At 44.5% G+C, this 16,182-nt stretch overlaps 1 protein-coding gene across 3 annotated transcripts; it reads right to left on the reverse strand.

The window, feature by feature from the left end:
• Positions 1–117: 117 nt before the first annotated feature.
• On the reverse strand, positions 118–13,009 carry LOC120452841. Of its 3 annotated transcripts, XM_039637270.1 has the most exons (5): positions 12,773–13,009; positions 12,114–12,210; positions 9,946–10,547; positions 4,764–5,174; positions 118–4,705 (listed from the first exon to the last, which is right to left on the reverse strand). In XM_039637270.1, the coding sequence occupies exons 2-5, from the start codon at positions 12,187–12,189 to the stop codon at positions 1,559–1,561; spliced, it is 4,236 nt and encodes a 1,411-aa protein (XP_039493204.1). In that variant the 5' UTR covers positions 12,190–12,210; positions 12,773–13,009; the 3' UTR covers positions 118–1,558. The 3 variants fall into 3 exon arrangements, with proteins under 3 accessions (XP_039493204.1, XP_039493205.1, XP_039493203.1); XM_039637271.1 differs by lacking the exon at positions 12,114–12,210; XM_039637269.1 differs by lacking the exon at positions 12,773–13,009 and having other exon boundaries at positions 12,114–12,451.
• Positions 13,010–16,182: the final 3,173 nt, after the last annotated feature.

The raw sequence follows: 16,182 nt of genomic DNA on the forward strand, positions 1-16,182 counted from the left end.
TTATTGCATTTGTTTATTTCTAGAGTGCTTTACTTTCCCTAAGATATATTGAGCTTAAAGAGAAATGATATGAATATGAAAAACGCAGCTTCAGTTCAGTAAGTATTATTAGTTTATTTAATGTTGTTGTTAATGCATTACAAATTATCAATATTAAATATTTCAGATGGTTTTATAGCTTGAGTTTTGTGTCTCTTCTGTTCGTGTGTGCCTGGTTGACTCTGTGCAAATTATACATATTTTCCAGCAATACTTAATGTTTATAATGTTTCAGCATTTCGAGCAGTAATAGGTTCAAATCGAGTTTTATCTGTTGTAATTTAGTGTTGCGTCCAACGTTAGTTAATATTTATTTTTAAATTGTTCTATTATTTTACGGTATAAAGTTAGTTTAGCTAGCTAAAAAACACATGTACAGTCGCGTATAGGTATATATATTTGGTTTTATTGAAAATGTTTGCGTTATTTTTCAAATAACCGTTCTTAAGCTGACAAAAATTTAAGTTTAGGCATAGGCTTATGTTACAATCGTCTTATTGGCCGTTTTTGGGAAGTGAGTTGGGTTAGTGAGTTACTTTATCTAATCGAGGTAAATAAAAAAGTGCTTTAAAAAGGTGAAAAGTATAAATATTTGGAAAATTGTTTGTGAGCTTGCGGAAAGAGCTTCTTAAACTGTTTTGTGTATATATTTTTGATTTTTGATTTTACTTTGCATTCGATATATGTACGGTTCTCTCATAGATTTAAATGCAGTTATTGATATTTTTAGAGGGTTCTATTAACTTTGCAGTTTTAAGGAGTGTATACATGCATGTATGCAGTTGCTATATTACTTTGTTCTAGCTGCTTAACTGGTATCTTGATTTTCTCTTGTATAAGTGTTATATGTTGACTGTAATGGACGTTTGATGATTATTCGCTTCGAAATTATAGCAAAAAGTGCTTGAAACTAAGGCTGAAGATAGCGCACGATACAAACAGATGATCGTTGTATATAGAATATGCTCGTATAACTAGTAAGATTTGTATTTAGCTTGCGTTGTTTCGTTATCGCATTCGATTCGATTGGTTTTCGTTCTTACAGCTACGTGTTTGTTCCTTTGAAATTGGATTTCAATGCAGTGCTATCCTGCGTTCGCGTCCTTGAGCAGGCCTGCTAACAATAAATTAGTGCTGGTTCGCAGGACGGGCCTTCCCCGCCCCCCGAATCGCCAGCCGACTAGAGTAATAGACTAAATTTAACAATTCCTTTGGGGGCATCAGATCAGAGACTACAGCTAGGAAATGGGCGTTCGTTTTAGAGCAGGGATTCAAACGGATCAGCCACGCCTTAATAAATAAAAAAGGATGGATTCTGAATATTCTTAAACAAATATTCACACTTAACTAAAGTATTTTCGCAGACTGTTTGTGTAACTTGAAAATAAGTCAAAATATATTCGAACGAATAACAAAAGTGTTTGTTTGAGTTATCTTTGCTCTGGTATACATGCTTCGGTCCCAGTAATAGAAAACCAACATAAGTTTCGTTTTGAATCCCCGTTTGAGAGTTGGGTGCTTAGATGGTCCACACCTGGACCTTCTCGGCCACCACACACCAGCTGGCCCGCTCGTAGTAGGAGCTCACGATGTGCAGGCTGGCCACATGGTGGTTGATCAGTGCGTCCAGCTCGCCCTCGCGGAACACATGGTAGTAGCGGTGGTGGGTGCTGGCTCCACCCTGCGAGGGGCTGTCCAGGGAGTTGGTGGAGCTGTTCGAGTGCTCCAGGGAATCGTTGGAGGGCCGCTGCTGGAGATTCGCCGCTTGGTTTGGCTCCTTTTGCGATTGCTGCTGCTGGGTCGTCGGTGGTTGGACCTTTAGGGCAGCCATGTTGCGCCTGCGCTGGCCGTAGTCCGACATCCCTTCGCCCAACTGATCCCCGCCTCGGGCTTCCAGAGCCTCGGCCTCCGCATCCTCATCCTGTTCCTCCTGCTCCTCCTCCTCTGGTATGACATCGTCCTCATCCTCGCGCACATCACTATCGCCATCGTCCTGCAGCAGGTAGGCTGTTTCTGGATTCAGCTGATAGTGTCGATTCCTCTTGTAGTTGAACTTGGAGATTTTGCAGTGCTCATAGACGCCAAGTGAGTAGCTAGACTCGTTTTCCTCCTCCTCCTCTTCCTCCCCATCCTCCTCCTGGATGGTGAAGCTGCGGGTTTGGGAGGAAAGTGATGAGGTGGACGAGCTCACCGGCGATTGTTGCAGACTTGGCTGCGTGGAGAGGTTAGCTAGCATCAGACGACGTTCCCTGAGCTCATCGCGGAAAGCACTCAGATCCCCATTAGAGCGCTTCTTACCGCCACCCAAAATCTCGGACAGATCTCCCATTCCGATCCCATCCAGATACCGGCACTCAGTTCGATTGGTCTTGTCATCCAACTCCCGCTGCAGTTGGGCAGTAAGTTGTTCCGCGAATTCCGCACAATCCTGCTTCTGAGCGGCCTCCCTCTTTTCGGGGAGGAGCGGAGCACTATCTGCATTCAGGATTATATCGTCTTCGGCCTGGGACCGGGAGCTATTGATCTGGAGCTCTCCTTTGTGGTACTGCTCCTGCTGCAGACTAATCAGCTGCGCCAAGCTGGGTTCTCCTTCGTCCTGGGAAGCCGAATTGGAGTTCGCGGATGCAGCTTCTCCCTCCTCACTTCCCGAGGGCACTTTGGCCGATCTTGGTGCACTTATAACACTGTCTATGGAATCGGGAGAGGAGGGTTCACTGGAGTCGCTGTCCAGGTCGTCGGTGGCCGGATTGAAGAGTTCCAGGGAGAGCAGTTTGGTAGCCAACGATGTGGTGGATGCTGAGGTGGACACGCCCGATCCCGAAGCTCTCCTAACGATGGGAAAACTCTGACGTTGCAGCTGCAGAGATTGCTGCTTCCGGAATTTGGGAATGGGTGGCAGATCTCTGATGGCCTGACGGGTGATCCTACGCACCGGTGGCGATTCCTTGAGTGGTTCCTTTGGCAGCTCCTTAAGCGGCTCCTTCTTCTCCTTGGGTGGCTCCTTTTGCAGATCCACATTCTGCTCCTTTTGCAGCTTGATGTGAGCCTCATCGAAGCTGAAACGAGCCGGTTTCGAGGGTGGAGTCAAGATGGCCATGGCGGCGGAGACGGCGGACGTGGACTGAGGCGGAGAAGTCACCGTGCCCTGGATGGCAGCCGGGGAATGAGCCGGAGTGGGAGGGCAGGGCATGATTAGCGGCGACGTTGGCACTGAGTGGGTGGGCGGCAATCGGGAGCCGCAATTTATACCCTGATCCCGACCAGCGGCTCCTTGTGCTCTTTGCCCATTGCTGGAGGATGAGTTGCTCGAGCTGGAGTTGGAGTTCTGGTGCTGCTGCTGGTAGTTCAACTGCTGCTGGTGCTGCTCCGGCTTGGGTATGAATATGACCGAAGCGAAGCTGTCCTCGGACTCGATACTGGTGTCCGATTGCAGGCTGCTGTCCTTGGAGGAGTCCGAACCGGATTCCCGGGAATGTCTCCTCGCCTTGTCACCCTGACCGCCATCCGCACAGGCGGGACACTCTTGCTGATACTGGCTGCAGTGACAGAGATTGCCCATGGTGCACTCCACACTGCTGCAGTACGTCACTGGTCCCGAAGTCGACGATGCGGGCAGAATCAAGTGGGACAGGTGGTGAACCGGATGGTGGTGGTGGTGATGGTGGTGCTGATGAGCCGTCGCCGTCACTCCTTGCTTATTGTTATTATTCAGCATGGGATTTTTGTCCAGTTGAGCGGGGTGCTGGACAGGATTCGGCTGCGCCTGCGGTCCGCTCTTAATGTTTTGGATCAGTTTACTTATGCCCGTTTTGGTCACCCTCTCCAGACTGCCTGTCGAGCTTTTGATTTTGGTGGTGAAACCCTCGCGGATTACCTGCAGTCTCTTGGAGAACAGCGCTGATCTGCACAGGAAGGCTTCATTCAGCGAGGTTTGCTTTTGAATGCGCTTGCGCACCCTCTCCTTTTCCCTCAACCGATTGCAGGCCATCAGATCCTCGTTCAGGGAACTCTGTTTGCGCAGGAAAGTGGGCCCACCAGTGGGTACTCCAGTAACTCCTCCATCACCAGAATCACCGGAAGGAGGTGTGGCCGTCGACGAGGCACGCTGATGGAGATTCCCAGCATAGCAGCCGCTCTTTGTGTACAAACTGCTGCTCACCGCGCCATTGGAGCCATTCAGACTACTTACCACCTGAAAGGATTCGGGTGCGGGTGGCGTGGCGGCGTCATCCTCGCACAAGGACTGCTTCTGCTTGATGAGCTTTGGCCTCCGGCTCAACGTGTTCCCAGCACTTGCCGTGGTGGTGGGTGAATGCCTTCCATTCAGTTGGAGTTGCATCTGCAGCTGCTGGCTCTCCGGCGTGTTGAGTAGCAGAGCCGCTGCACTGGCCTTTGATTCACCAGGAATCAGAGGACCACCCAGACTGGGAACACTGGAGCGCGAGCGGACAATCTGACGGGGTGGCGGCTGCAGGATGCTACCCAGGCTGCGGGATTTGAGGCCAGCTGATAGTGGCGGATCGGGAAAGTCCTCAAAGTCCTCCAGGCGACGCAGCTCGATGGGCAGATCCTTGGCATCTTCGTAGTCCAAGCTGCTGTCGTTCTTGGTGTCCTTTGAGGACCACGAGTCCATGAACCACGCATGCCGACGTCCACGCGCCAGTTTCTATGGTAAATAATACTTAGTAAATTATTAATTAGGAGCGAGAGAGTCTTTGGCTTACCTGAATGGCTCGGCGAACAAAGCTGTAGCAGGATTCCCCTGGCGATGACGAACTCAGGCTGGAGCTGTCCCCATCTCCGGCCGATCGACTGGAATTCGTCGAGTCCTCGGTGTAGGCGTGGTAAGGCGGCTGGAAATTGTCGTCGTCCTCCTCATCGGAATAGGAGTAGTTTCGATTCTTTGGCGGCTGCCAGGGTATCAGCACATCCTGCGACTCAAATCGACGATGTCGTTGTTCCAGCGCCCACACGGTGATCACAACCCGACCACCGATCCTTAGGATCCTAGCCAATTCCCTGAGAGCCTGGACACGTCGCTCCGTGGTGGCAAAGTGGTGCACCACCGCCAGCGACAACACCGCATCGAAACTGTCGTCCCGGAACGGCAGTTCTAGATTGTCGCACAATGCCACCTGCAAAGCAAAACAAACAAGAGGTTTTAATTATGGCACATTATTCATGGAATTTCTAGTTAATTATTAAGATGAGTATAAGAATTATTGACATTATTATTATTATGGTTGCCGCTTAAGTTCTAGCTTTCGTTGCAGAAATTGCCCTGGCTTTTCTCATGGTTTTAATAATTTGATTGATTCACGGACTTAATGATTTCCCCAGGTGGTAGCCCAACACCATGAAATGCGGACCAACCAGTGATCTCCGGGGAAGCCATGCCAATTAAGCTGTGTCAAAGATAAGTCCTCACTGGAGCCCCTTTGTGGGGTCAGAACTGCCGACATGCCGAGCTCTTGTCGCTGAAATCGAGTCGAGTCCTTGCCAGAAACCTCCCACGGGAGCTGTCCGCAAAAGTATGCTATTGAAATAGTGCAGTAGCTGCAGTAAGTAAGGGGAGATGATGCAATTTCAAGCTTCGGACGAGACCATCAATCGGCTTTGAGAAAAGTTGAACAACCCGGATAGACTGCAAGAAGTAGAAAATTTCCATTTCAAAGCGATGCAGCCTGATTGAATAATCCACAAGCAGTATCCCTTTCGGTTGGCTACATCATTTGGCAATTAGTAACTTTTCCACGCTGGAAAAACAAAGTTATCTGTGTGGCTGGCTGATTGGAAGTTGACTGCGACCATTTGTCATTCAAATATACGCTGGGGGAAAAGTAGAATACTTTTATACAAACTGACCTAACACAATGTGGCCAAAAGCGGTCCACGTTCAGGCATATCCGTGCCCATGCCATTTATATTCATTTTCGTGTCATGGCCAGAACCGATGGTGTCAATTACCATCATTGGGTTGAAGGGGAGTTAGGCAAACAAAGGTGTATTCCGTTCGTTCAATTTAATATCGGATGACAAACTGCTAAACGCGTCAATGGAGAAATTTAATATCGATTCAAGCTGTTCCAGGATATGCAATTTGCAGCCAATATAAATTTACAATTTCCTTGGAAATTTCATTGCGTTCAATTCTCGTTTGCGGAATCAATGTTACATTGCCCGAGCAAATACTTGATTAAATATTGGAAAAAGCAATACATATATATATTATGTTCATTTTTCCGATAAAAAGCCATCTTATTTGCTGCAATCTTGTATTTCCTTCTTCCTGCTCTACCGTTATCGCAAATTTCTGTGTGTATTTGCACTTTCCATGGATGTGGGTGTGTTCTCCTGCAGAAATAAAATCCTTGACCCGCCTAGCCTTACACTTTGCCCAGAGTTTTCCGCTTCAGGTGCTGCTGCTGCTGCTGCCAGGTGGCTAGAAACTCAGACTGAGCCATCACGAGCTCGAAATCATTCGCAAATATCAATTAACATAAGTGTTTTTCGGTCCCTGAGCTTTGGATGGGCATTGAGCTTAGGAATTGGGATCTTGGAATTGCATTTCAATAGCTGAAGATATTATAGTATATTTTAAAAGCTATTTAATTTGGTAAAATTTAAAAATATTACGCCAGTAAATTTTTAGTTACTTGTTGTTCTTTTATAATAATGTCATTGCAATAAAGTAATATTTAACCCAGTAATTTTTTATAAACCTTTTAATACGTTTTAAATAGTAGAAAAAACCGTAAAATGAACAAGATTGAAGTATTCTATTTCTTTGGATACACAATGTGAAATTAATCATTGTATTTTCCTCGTGGAAACGCCCAAGCAAACAAACGGAATCTCATGCATTTTAGGTAAGCAATCCTTTGTTTCCCGGTTATGAGCATGACTCTTAATGCATTCTGATGCAGCCCCATTCATCTGAGCCCCCCCACCCCAAACCCCCACACAACATATCCCCAGCACTTTAGTTTCTCCTTTCGATGAATGCGCACGCTGACAGTTTTCCTTTATTTGCAATGTTTTTTGCTCTAGAGCGCTATACAAATCGTATTTATAGCAGTGGCCATTTTTCACACACGGGGGTTGGGCTTTTGTGTGTGAATGCGATGTGTGTAGTGTCACGCGGGTCGGGCACATGACGCCTTTGGAATTTATGTTGACGGGGCTTTCAGGCGGAGGAGTGTGTCAGGTGAGACTGAAACACGTTACGCATACGCCACGTTGCACGCTAATGAGGCCAAAGCGCAGCGCAAAAGACGCCAAAGACGAAAAAGACAGGCGGCGTCACTCTGAGCCGAAAAGGAAAAATATATATAGTGAGAGTATATACATATTTATATATATAGTACTCATAGTACTCGTCCTTTATGCAGTATCTCTTTGCGGCTTATTTAAATGGCGCTTTAGCCCATCAACGGAGCCTCGGGCCAGCTGAAAATTGCAGGTTTCACCTGGCCCAGATAAAAAAGCCAAGCGCACTGCACCTGCCATTATTGAGTTTCACTTTTTATGTTTGCGGCAATGCTTTTCCTTTCACTCATTTGTATGCGCCATTTTTCGGGATGGCTTGCAGATTTACGAGGATGTCTTGAGCCGTGGAGTGCGATTTTTGGCTGCTCCACTTGCTCCGCTTTTATTGCTTTACAAAATTATTGAAAATCAGGCCATGCACGAGCTGCATAAATCAGAAAGTTGCAACTTTTGTGCGCCCGGACCAAGTTAAATTGGTTTTGCATAAAGTTTGCAATTTCGCAGCAAAACTTGCATTCGCTTGCATGTCACGTGCGCATTTTGTGCATTTGCTGTCGGCTGTATTTTAAACACATTAGGCAAAATAGCAAATACAAATAAATACCGATCGAATTCGTTTTGCTATGCAAATGAACGGGCAACAGTGATTAGAAACACATGTGGGCAATCAGCGTTTGGCAAGGACTTGATGTCAAGGACTCGCCGGCAAACGATTGGCAATAATTGGAGGCACCTAAACTCCAGTCCGGAACAATGGTAATGTGGCACGTTATTAAATAAATTAAATAAACGGTGGGCGAAATGCAGCAGCTGCTCCTGCAACCTTGCTGTCAATTCCACGCGAAAGCAATTTAAATGCGAAGAATGCGTGTTGTCGATTACGGCGAAGTGGAATTGTGGAAAGCAAATGAAAAGCCCGTTCTTCTTGGGAAATGGTACTCGGTCTGTGCTTTCCGCCTGCAAATGGCACCATAAATAAACGCCCAGCGTTAGTAATAGATTATGGCAAAAAGCATTGCATACCTCAGGCAGCTGGCTATATACCACTATATAGCGTCGGTTTCACGCGCAGCAGGAGCAGGGGTATCGCAATTTATTGTTGTTCCTTGTGAAAGGAAATGTTGGGTTGTGGGCTGCCAGGAGCAACTGCACCAACTGCTGCAACTGCAGCAACAGCGGGACAAAAGAAAATGGGGAAACTATGCAGCAGAGTTGTGTCATTGTTGAGCGAATATTGTTAATTCGGGGGAAGGGGGAAAACTAAGTGCGCTGTACTTCATGTTCATTATGACATAGCCGAGCGTATCACTTAATTGTGCCCAGAAGTTCGAGGCGTGCTCTTCCACCCCATAAACTTTACAATTTCCGAGCTTACTAGAGGACATATTGTTAACGCAGTTGTCCTAAAATGTATTCTATAATAGTGAAAAGATATCCACATTTCATGAACCCCACAATAGCAGTCTCTTATTTCTAATCTCCAAAACGACACTCACAATTTAGCCAAATTATTTGTTATTTAGTTCGAGTAAAAAATTCACTCATGCAGCATGCATTCACTCATTTAATATTAATCCCAACCCCATTTAGGATCCAAATTGAAACGGAAGCTGCTGCAGCTGGAAGTGCATTAAATCCAATTGGCGATTATGCATCCCTTTTGGCTGCCAACCATGTGCAGTTTATGGGATCCGACTGGTTAACTGCTCCTCCAAATGACTACTCTTTTACGGCACCGTTGTGGACCACTGCAATTATGAGGCACTAAAAACTCCCAATGCAGCCGGCGAGCGGAACATGTGCAAATAATAACCAATGATAAGCATAATTTATGCGTTCTGCTAATGGCCAAGTTAAGTGGAGCAGCCAGCATTTGAATCTCTCACTTCCCCCTTTTCGACCCTTTGATGGTTAGGAGGGGGAAATGGAAAATGGGTCAATTGTATGGCGAAGAGAACGGAACTCCAAGGAAAACACGACCACACCAAACACATGCAATTAGCAGCAGGCTGGCTGCAATTAGATTGCACACAAACTTGATGAGTTCATGCGAAGCTCATATTGCGAATTCACTTAATCAAGAACGTAGTTGGCAAGCTTATGGCAAGCCTAATCCGATTTGAAATCGTGCGAAGAAATACAAAATTTCAGTCTGCTTAAAACGAAAAAGTAATTAAGCTAAGAGAAACTTTTGAAAATAGTTGCTATATCTATGGTATACTATATTAAGAATGAAGTTGTGCAGCGCAATTGCCATCGCTTGCATTCCGGTTGAATTATAAAGGTAATTATACAGATTTTAAAGTAGTGGTAATCGCATTAGTTCCATTTTGTAAAAAGCTATATATAAAGGCACTTTGCTGAAAAAATTAACTTTAATTTTAAATGAAGGCCTCTTTTGGATTTTTGTGTTTTTTACTTGTGACTTTTGCGGCCACTGAACCTCAACCTCAGTGGTCTTGCACTGGACCCATACAAGATTGGATTAAGCCATCCCGCAGGCGTTCGTCTAATAAGAAATGCACTGAGCGTCTGGCCCAATAAACATTGATAAACAATATTTTGTTTTTCTTTTATATTAGTATGTGAAATGTTATTAGTCAAGGTGGTGAGCAATGGTTTATAGTAACGACTGACCTCGCCGCCCTTTTCGTGGGCCACTTTGCTTAGGCGGTAGCATCGCTCCACGCCAATGGTGCAGATGGCCGGATTGCACTGGGTGAGATACCTTCCACTGCCGCAGCCCACGTCGCAGACCACGGAGCCGGGATCCAGGCCGCTGAGAAAGTGAGCCATCCGTGGGCGGACTGGACCCGTGGGCTCCTCACAGTGCTCGTACACATCGTGCACATAGGCACGCTCCAGAGCCGCCGATCTGCCACTGGCATCGCTACTCGAGGGCTTCTCCTCAACGGATTGTGGTTGTGGTGGTGGTGGCGCAGTCTTTGTTGCCTCGCTGACAGGTGAAATGGTTCCGCCTGCTCCTCCTCCTCCTCCTGCTGCTGCTGCTCCTGCTCCGCCTGATCCGCCCGTTGCGAGTGTGGCTGGCGCGGTTGGGGATATAACTGTGGGGGCCAAATCACCCGCTTGTCCTATGCTGGATGCCGCATTTGTTGCAGTTGCCGTTGTCAATTGCTTGGTCATTGATGCTGCTGCTGCTGCTGATGTGGCTGCTGCTCCTGTTGTTGCTCCTGGCGTTGTGTGGCACTTGTCATATATTGTCGAGGGGCAAACTTCATCTGCAAGGTATATAAAAATAGAAGGCGGATGTTAGTGAATGCATTTCACACGATTTTCGTGTCAAGAACATGACGCTTAGCAAACCCATTTCAGCATAAAGTATCTTGCTGTACAAATTGGTTAGAAAAGTAGAAAAACTATTTTTCAATTAAAATAATAATGTGTATAGATACCTAAATGAATGGAATGTCTTTAGTAAGTTACTTCCACGTTAGCTGCTTCTGCGAAAAACGTTTTCAGAACGCTTGATTCGATTTCTGGGAAATGCCCCTTTCACCTACTTCGTTATGCAAACTGCAGTGTAATTTATAATCCGCCAAACAATTTGTATAATTAAGCCAATTGCCTGCTTGAATGCAGACCATAAAGTCAATTTCAGCCCGACTCCTTGTTGCATGCCGTTGGAAATTTAGCGAGAAACGAAGGAGGTCTGCGGTGCATGACATCAAGCCGTAAAAATCGTTAGAAAAACGTTAGCGAAACCCACACAGACACAAGCCAGTTGCATTCCGGATGTGTGGCAACTGTTTTGGGTTAGCATTGTTGTTGACATTTTATAACCATACTTCCGGTGGCACTTCGAATGGAAATTTTAACGCCATCGGCGCAAGCAACTGGCCATTGTCAGAGCCAATAAATTGCGTTAAAATGCTGTTGCACAAAGGGCAAATGACAACGAGTGGGTCGCACCGCTGATGGGCATTATCAGGTGGGTGGTGGCAACCGGATGCGGATAGTGGGTGGCTGGAGGCCATTCACGGGGAGCCACAGCAGCCGGCAGTGGGCGCCAAACGACATTAGTGCAGTAAAATGGAATTATAATTGAAATCAGATTAAAAGCAGTTGTAGTGCCAACAATGACGCAGCATTCGGAAGGAGGGAAAGAAACTAGGAGCTGGGACCTGGGACCACGTATCAACTCATGTCCTGTGGGCGTTAATGAGTTGGCGCCCATTCTGTGTATGTGTTAATAAGCACTGTAAATGAGTTATAAATGTATTTTATGACATTTTGATTGAATTTATGACTCGGGAAGGGCAACTAGAAAACCAAAGGAGCGCTTGTCATAGTTCGGGTGAGTGAACAGCGAATACGAGAGTATTGCTGCTATGTCATATGATCCTGTGAAGATTTAACAAAGAGTGGGGGAAGTGAGCTCTTGGTAACAAAGAGCAGTAAATCCGAAAATTCTTGTAAATTTCTTACTGATTTTATTAGTTTGTTGCAGAACAAAAAAGCATAGTTGACATGCACTTGTAAAAATATTTAACTAACAGTTGTGGTTACTAATACTAATTTTAAGCAATATTATACCAAACCCTATTAACCCAAATTATACATAAATTTTAAACTCGTGAGCGTCTTTGGCTTATCCGCAATTTTAAAAACCTTTCCTGCTTATGCCTGCTCATGCCGCTTATCCCAGGTAGCTTTCCTTTCATTTTGAGCCTCCGTTGAGCATGATGAGCACTCATTAACATTGTTTTCGTGTGCCTGCCTTCTGGCCTAATCAATAAAGTGCTTTTCCATTACCCATACGCCGTGTGGTCCAGCCGGATGCTTACCTTTTGCGGGGCCGTTGCTGCGCTGATAACTCGCATTCAACAAAGCCGTCGAGGACGCCAGTTCCGCTGATAACATGCGACAAACAAAGGCGATGGCCTGGTGATATAGATATAGATGATGGGGATATAACGACGGCAACGGAAAATCAATGTGCATGCATAATTTAAAGTCTGTTGCGGCACTTTAGACCCTTCGACAACCACATCCACATCCACATTGGCTGTTGTTTGCCTGATGATGGGAATAGGGAACTTTGGACTCACGACAACTTGGCGACGCACGAGTATTTTTAGACTTTTGAAGCGGGGCACGTTCTGTACGATAATTTGCTCAATTTATTTTTGAAATCTATCATTATGGCAACTACACGGTGTAATTGTAATTGTGTTGGGCTTGTTTTTGTTTTTTTTTTTTTTGTTGGCCACTATGGCTAAGGACACACGCTCTCCTTCTCCTGGCGCTGCCACACAAAATAGGATACACAAAATGCGGGCTCCACGGACTCCTGTCAATGCCTCTGGCATATGACGTTTCCTTTGTGTGCGTGCGTGTGTGTATGAGTGCGGACTTATGTGTGTGTGAGTGTGTGAATTTCTTCTTCTTACTGTCACTTTTCACTTGCACTTTCCCTTTACTTCGTTTCATTCGCGGGCCTTACCAATTAATTTTCCATTATCGCCTTCGATTTGGATTTATTCTCGTATTGTGTTTAATTTCTAGGACACTGGCACTTGGCGCTTCACTTATACATATATATTTATACAATATATATATAGCCGAATTGCGACTTCTGTGTGCGTGTGTGTGTGTGTGTGTGAGTGCGCGTGTGTGAGAGGTCCTGTCTCAGCGATTATACCGTTGCGTTAGCCGTCTGTTAGCCCTCGTGTCCGTTCTCTCGGAGTCAACGTCGCGTACTAACGTGAAAAGCAACTTGGACTCCAATGCGTTTGTTCAAGGATGTTGCTCCTGCTGCTGTGGATCGCATTGGAAAAGCTTCCCCAACTTGACGAAAGCTTTACGAAGTGGGGGCCACCACAGCTGACAGCTGTTCGCAGAGAGGGAAAGTAATGCGGAGAATTGGAGCGGGAGAATTCGCCAGTCTTTGAGTTATGTTGGCTGTTCTTTAAAAGGACTTTCACCATGAAATGGAACATTAGGATTGCCTGAATAGGGCTACGTTATGAGTTCTTGATGTTATTAGTAGTATTGTTTTTTAGTTTAATAGTAAAATGAAAAACTTTGTAGAAATTAAAGTACATTTGAGTAATGAAAGTTGAGTCTAGAAATCACAATGTGTGCCACTTTGCTAATCAATTTCTGAAACCAATTATAAATTTGTTGAATGTAATTGTGCAAACCCATAAAATATATAATTTATAATGTCGAAGCCCCATCGCGAGCTCAATGGCCATCCAAAAATAGCCAAAACAGGGCAATTAAAATGACAAAAGAAAGAAAAGCTCGAGAGCCGTCTTTGTTTGGTTAACGCGAGTCGGCTTGTCAAATTTCATGAATGAACCCCAAAGCGCAATTGAAGAAGTCACAAAGTGAAAAACGGGAAAAGCAACAACCGCAGAGGAAAAGCCAATGCACAGAAATAGAAGCTTCGTCGAGTTGGCCAGTCAAATGTGTCGAAAATAGCAAAGAGCCACCCACAAAATAGGCGAAAAATAGCTCGACGAGCTGCCAAATGGCGCAAACTCAACCCAGATTGTGTCCCTCTTCCACACCCGTATATCCTTCTCACTTGCTCCCGATTACTTTTGATGAATGAAAAGCTTTTTGTTTTGACTTCACCGCTATCTGTGAGTCGCGTGGAAAATTGCCAAGTACGTTGGGGGCGGAAAACTCCCGCCAATGTTGCTGTAGTTGTAAAGTAGCGCCATCCTCTGACGTCTCCGCATAGTAAAAGCTTGAAAATGGGCAAAAGTGGGGGCTTCCTGACTAGCTGGCTTCCTGGGAGTGGGTGGCGCTCGTATCTCGGGCGTCACATGTCTTTTTTTGGGCCGCATGACTAATATAGGCAAATGGCAGGCGACTCGCAGGACGTGGCGCACATTTGGCGACATGCCACAGTAGATACGCATTCTTAAGCAATGTGCTGCTTTACTTGGAGAAATATCTTAACTGCTTTCGAGATTTTCATAAAAAAAAATATTTATTTTAATACATTTTCCAATAAAATGTATATGATTTCAATGCTGATCAGGCAAAGTATTTATAACCTTTGTTAAATAAGGCTTGGAATGGATTTTTTCTCTCAGTGCCGAACTTTAACTCGAAATGTCTGATTCTGATTTTTACCGGCAGATGGGTTGATGTCGTCACACCGATGAAAACGCTGCTGAATGATTCACCAGTTGGTCTGCAAGGAATGGGTGTTACGCAGATTGTTTCGACAAAGAAAAAACTTTTCTCTTGCCAGATTGCACTAAACTCGGAAGTTTAGAAGTGAAAGCGACTTTTATGATTGTTTTGGGGCTATCTTTAGCGTGGGCCAAGACGTCACAGCCGGTGACGCGTTGAGGTCTGACTTGATATTGGTGTTGTAGAGATAGAAACATATCCCACAGCATAATGTATAAGTTATTGCCCTGCAATTGATTCTCTAACATCTTGTGGTTCCACATAGTCTCCGCTGCCATCAACGCCAACGAACGGTTAAGCGCGACATCGACACTTCTGCGCTGCGCCGCGGCCGACGCCTGCTGCGCCGCTGCCGACGACTTCACTTGATTGCTAGGGACTTAGGGAAACATTTTGTACGCTAGATTTAGTTTCAAATGATAAATTGCAATAAACGGTCGCTTGCGATCTTCAAAATCAAATCGATAACTGTAATTATTAACTGGCGCCCGAACAGGGACCAGCGAATAAACGCGAACGAAAGACAAAATTCTAAGTCGCGGAGCAAAATCAAAATTTTGCTAAAAAATATTCGTTGGTTAAATTGTGCCGAAGAAACTCCCGCGAGTTATTAACAAACAAAATTCACGGTCGGCTATAAAATAAAATTGTTTGAGAAAAAAACAGATTTTCCGGAAGAGGAAAATACTTATCGGCATAGCATTGCCCATTGGTGGATCACAGTTTCTGTCAGGCCAGCCCGCAGAAAACCTTCTTTGGAGTGCTGACGTGGATTCCCCAGTAGCCCAGGCAAAAAGGACAACATTCACCCAGCCAGGAGGAGTGACCGCAACAATTCTATGTTAAATAAATGCAAAACGAAGAACAGCAATTTCATCGAAAAGGAGAAGGAAAAGTAGAAGTAGAACGCCGAGAATAACGGAACTACAGAAGAGCAACACGGATAACAGTTAACAGTGCAACCCAAAACGTAACGGCAGAGGTAAAGACGACGAACGGCAGAGAACGGCTGCGTGAACCAAAGTGCAGACAAGAAGGAAAAAAAAAGAACAACAACAGCACAGCCGTAGCAGCAGCAGCAGCCCGCCAAAAAGAACAGGAATAAGAACACGTTGACGACGAAGAAGCTGAAGCTGAAACAACCGAAGAGGAGGCAGAGAGACTACAAGAACCTGGAAAGTACACTGGAAAAAACATCAGCAATTTGAAATTCAGGCATCCACCCATAATAAAACATAAGTATACAAAAAAAAAAAAAAAAAAAAAAAAAAAATTTAAGTATATTATTATTATTATATTATTATTATAATATTATTATTATTATTATATTTTTATTATTATATTATTAGTATTATATTATTATTATATTATTATTATTATATTATTATTATTACATTATTATTATTATATTATTATTATTATTTTATTATTATTATTGATATTATTATTAATACTATATTTTCAACCCAGTTCCTAGAGATCTTCTGAAAGGAAAATTTTCCTATTTACTGTTCCTTTCTGGTACACTGTTCTCAAAGCAAAATAACCGCGGTGAGCTAAAATTTATTGCATGCAAAAATAAAAAAAATATAAAAATAAAAAATAAAAAAACAAAAACAAAAGATAAATAAGCAAACACATACACACGCATTCCATATTTTCTGCCCACAACTTTTGTTAAGTTCAAATTGGTTTAGGCTT

Source organism: Drosophila santomea, chromosome 3R, assembly GCF_016746245.2.
Source record: "Drosophila santomea strain STO CAGO 1482 chromosome 3R, Prin_Dsan_1.1, whole genome shotgun sequence".
NCBI lineage: Eukaryota > Metazoa > Arthropoda > Insecta > Diptera > Drosophilidae > Drosophila > Drosophila santomea.

What these genes read in the sequence shown, in the direction of transcription:
- LOC120452841 (XM_039637269.1), bottom strand. Translation starts at nt 12,270, where the DNA reads ATGCACATTGATTTTCCGTTGCCGTCGTTATATCCCCATCATCTATAT. An exon ending in CCCACGAAAAGGGCGGCGAG is followed by an intron (nt 5,175 to 9,945) that starts GTCAGTCGTTAC and finishes TTTGCTTTGCAG; the next exon opens with GTGGCATTGTGCGACAATCT. An exon ending in TTGTTCGCCGAGCCATTCAG is followed by an intron (nt 4,706 to 4,763) that starts GTAAGCCAAAGA and finishes TATTTACCATAG; the next exon opens with AAACTGGCGCGTGGACGTCG.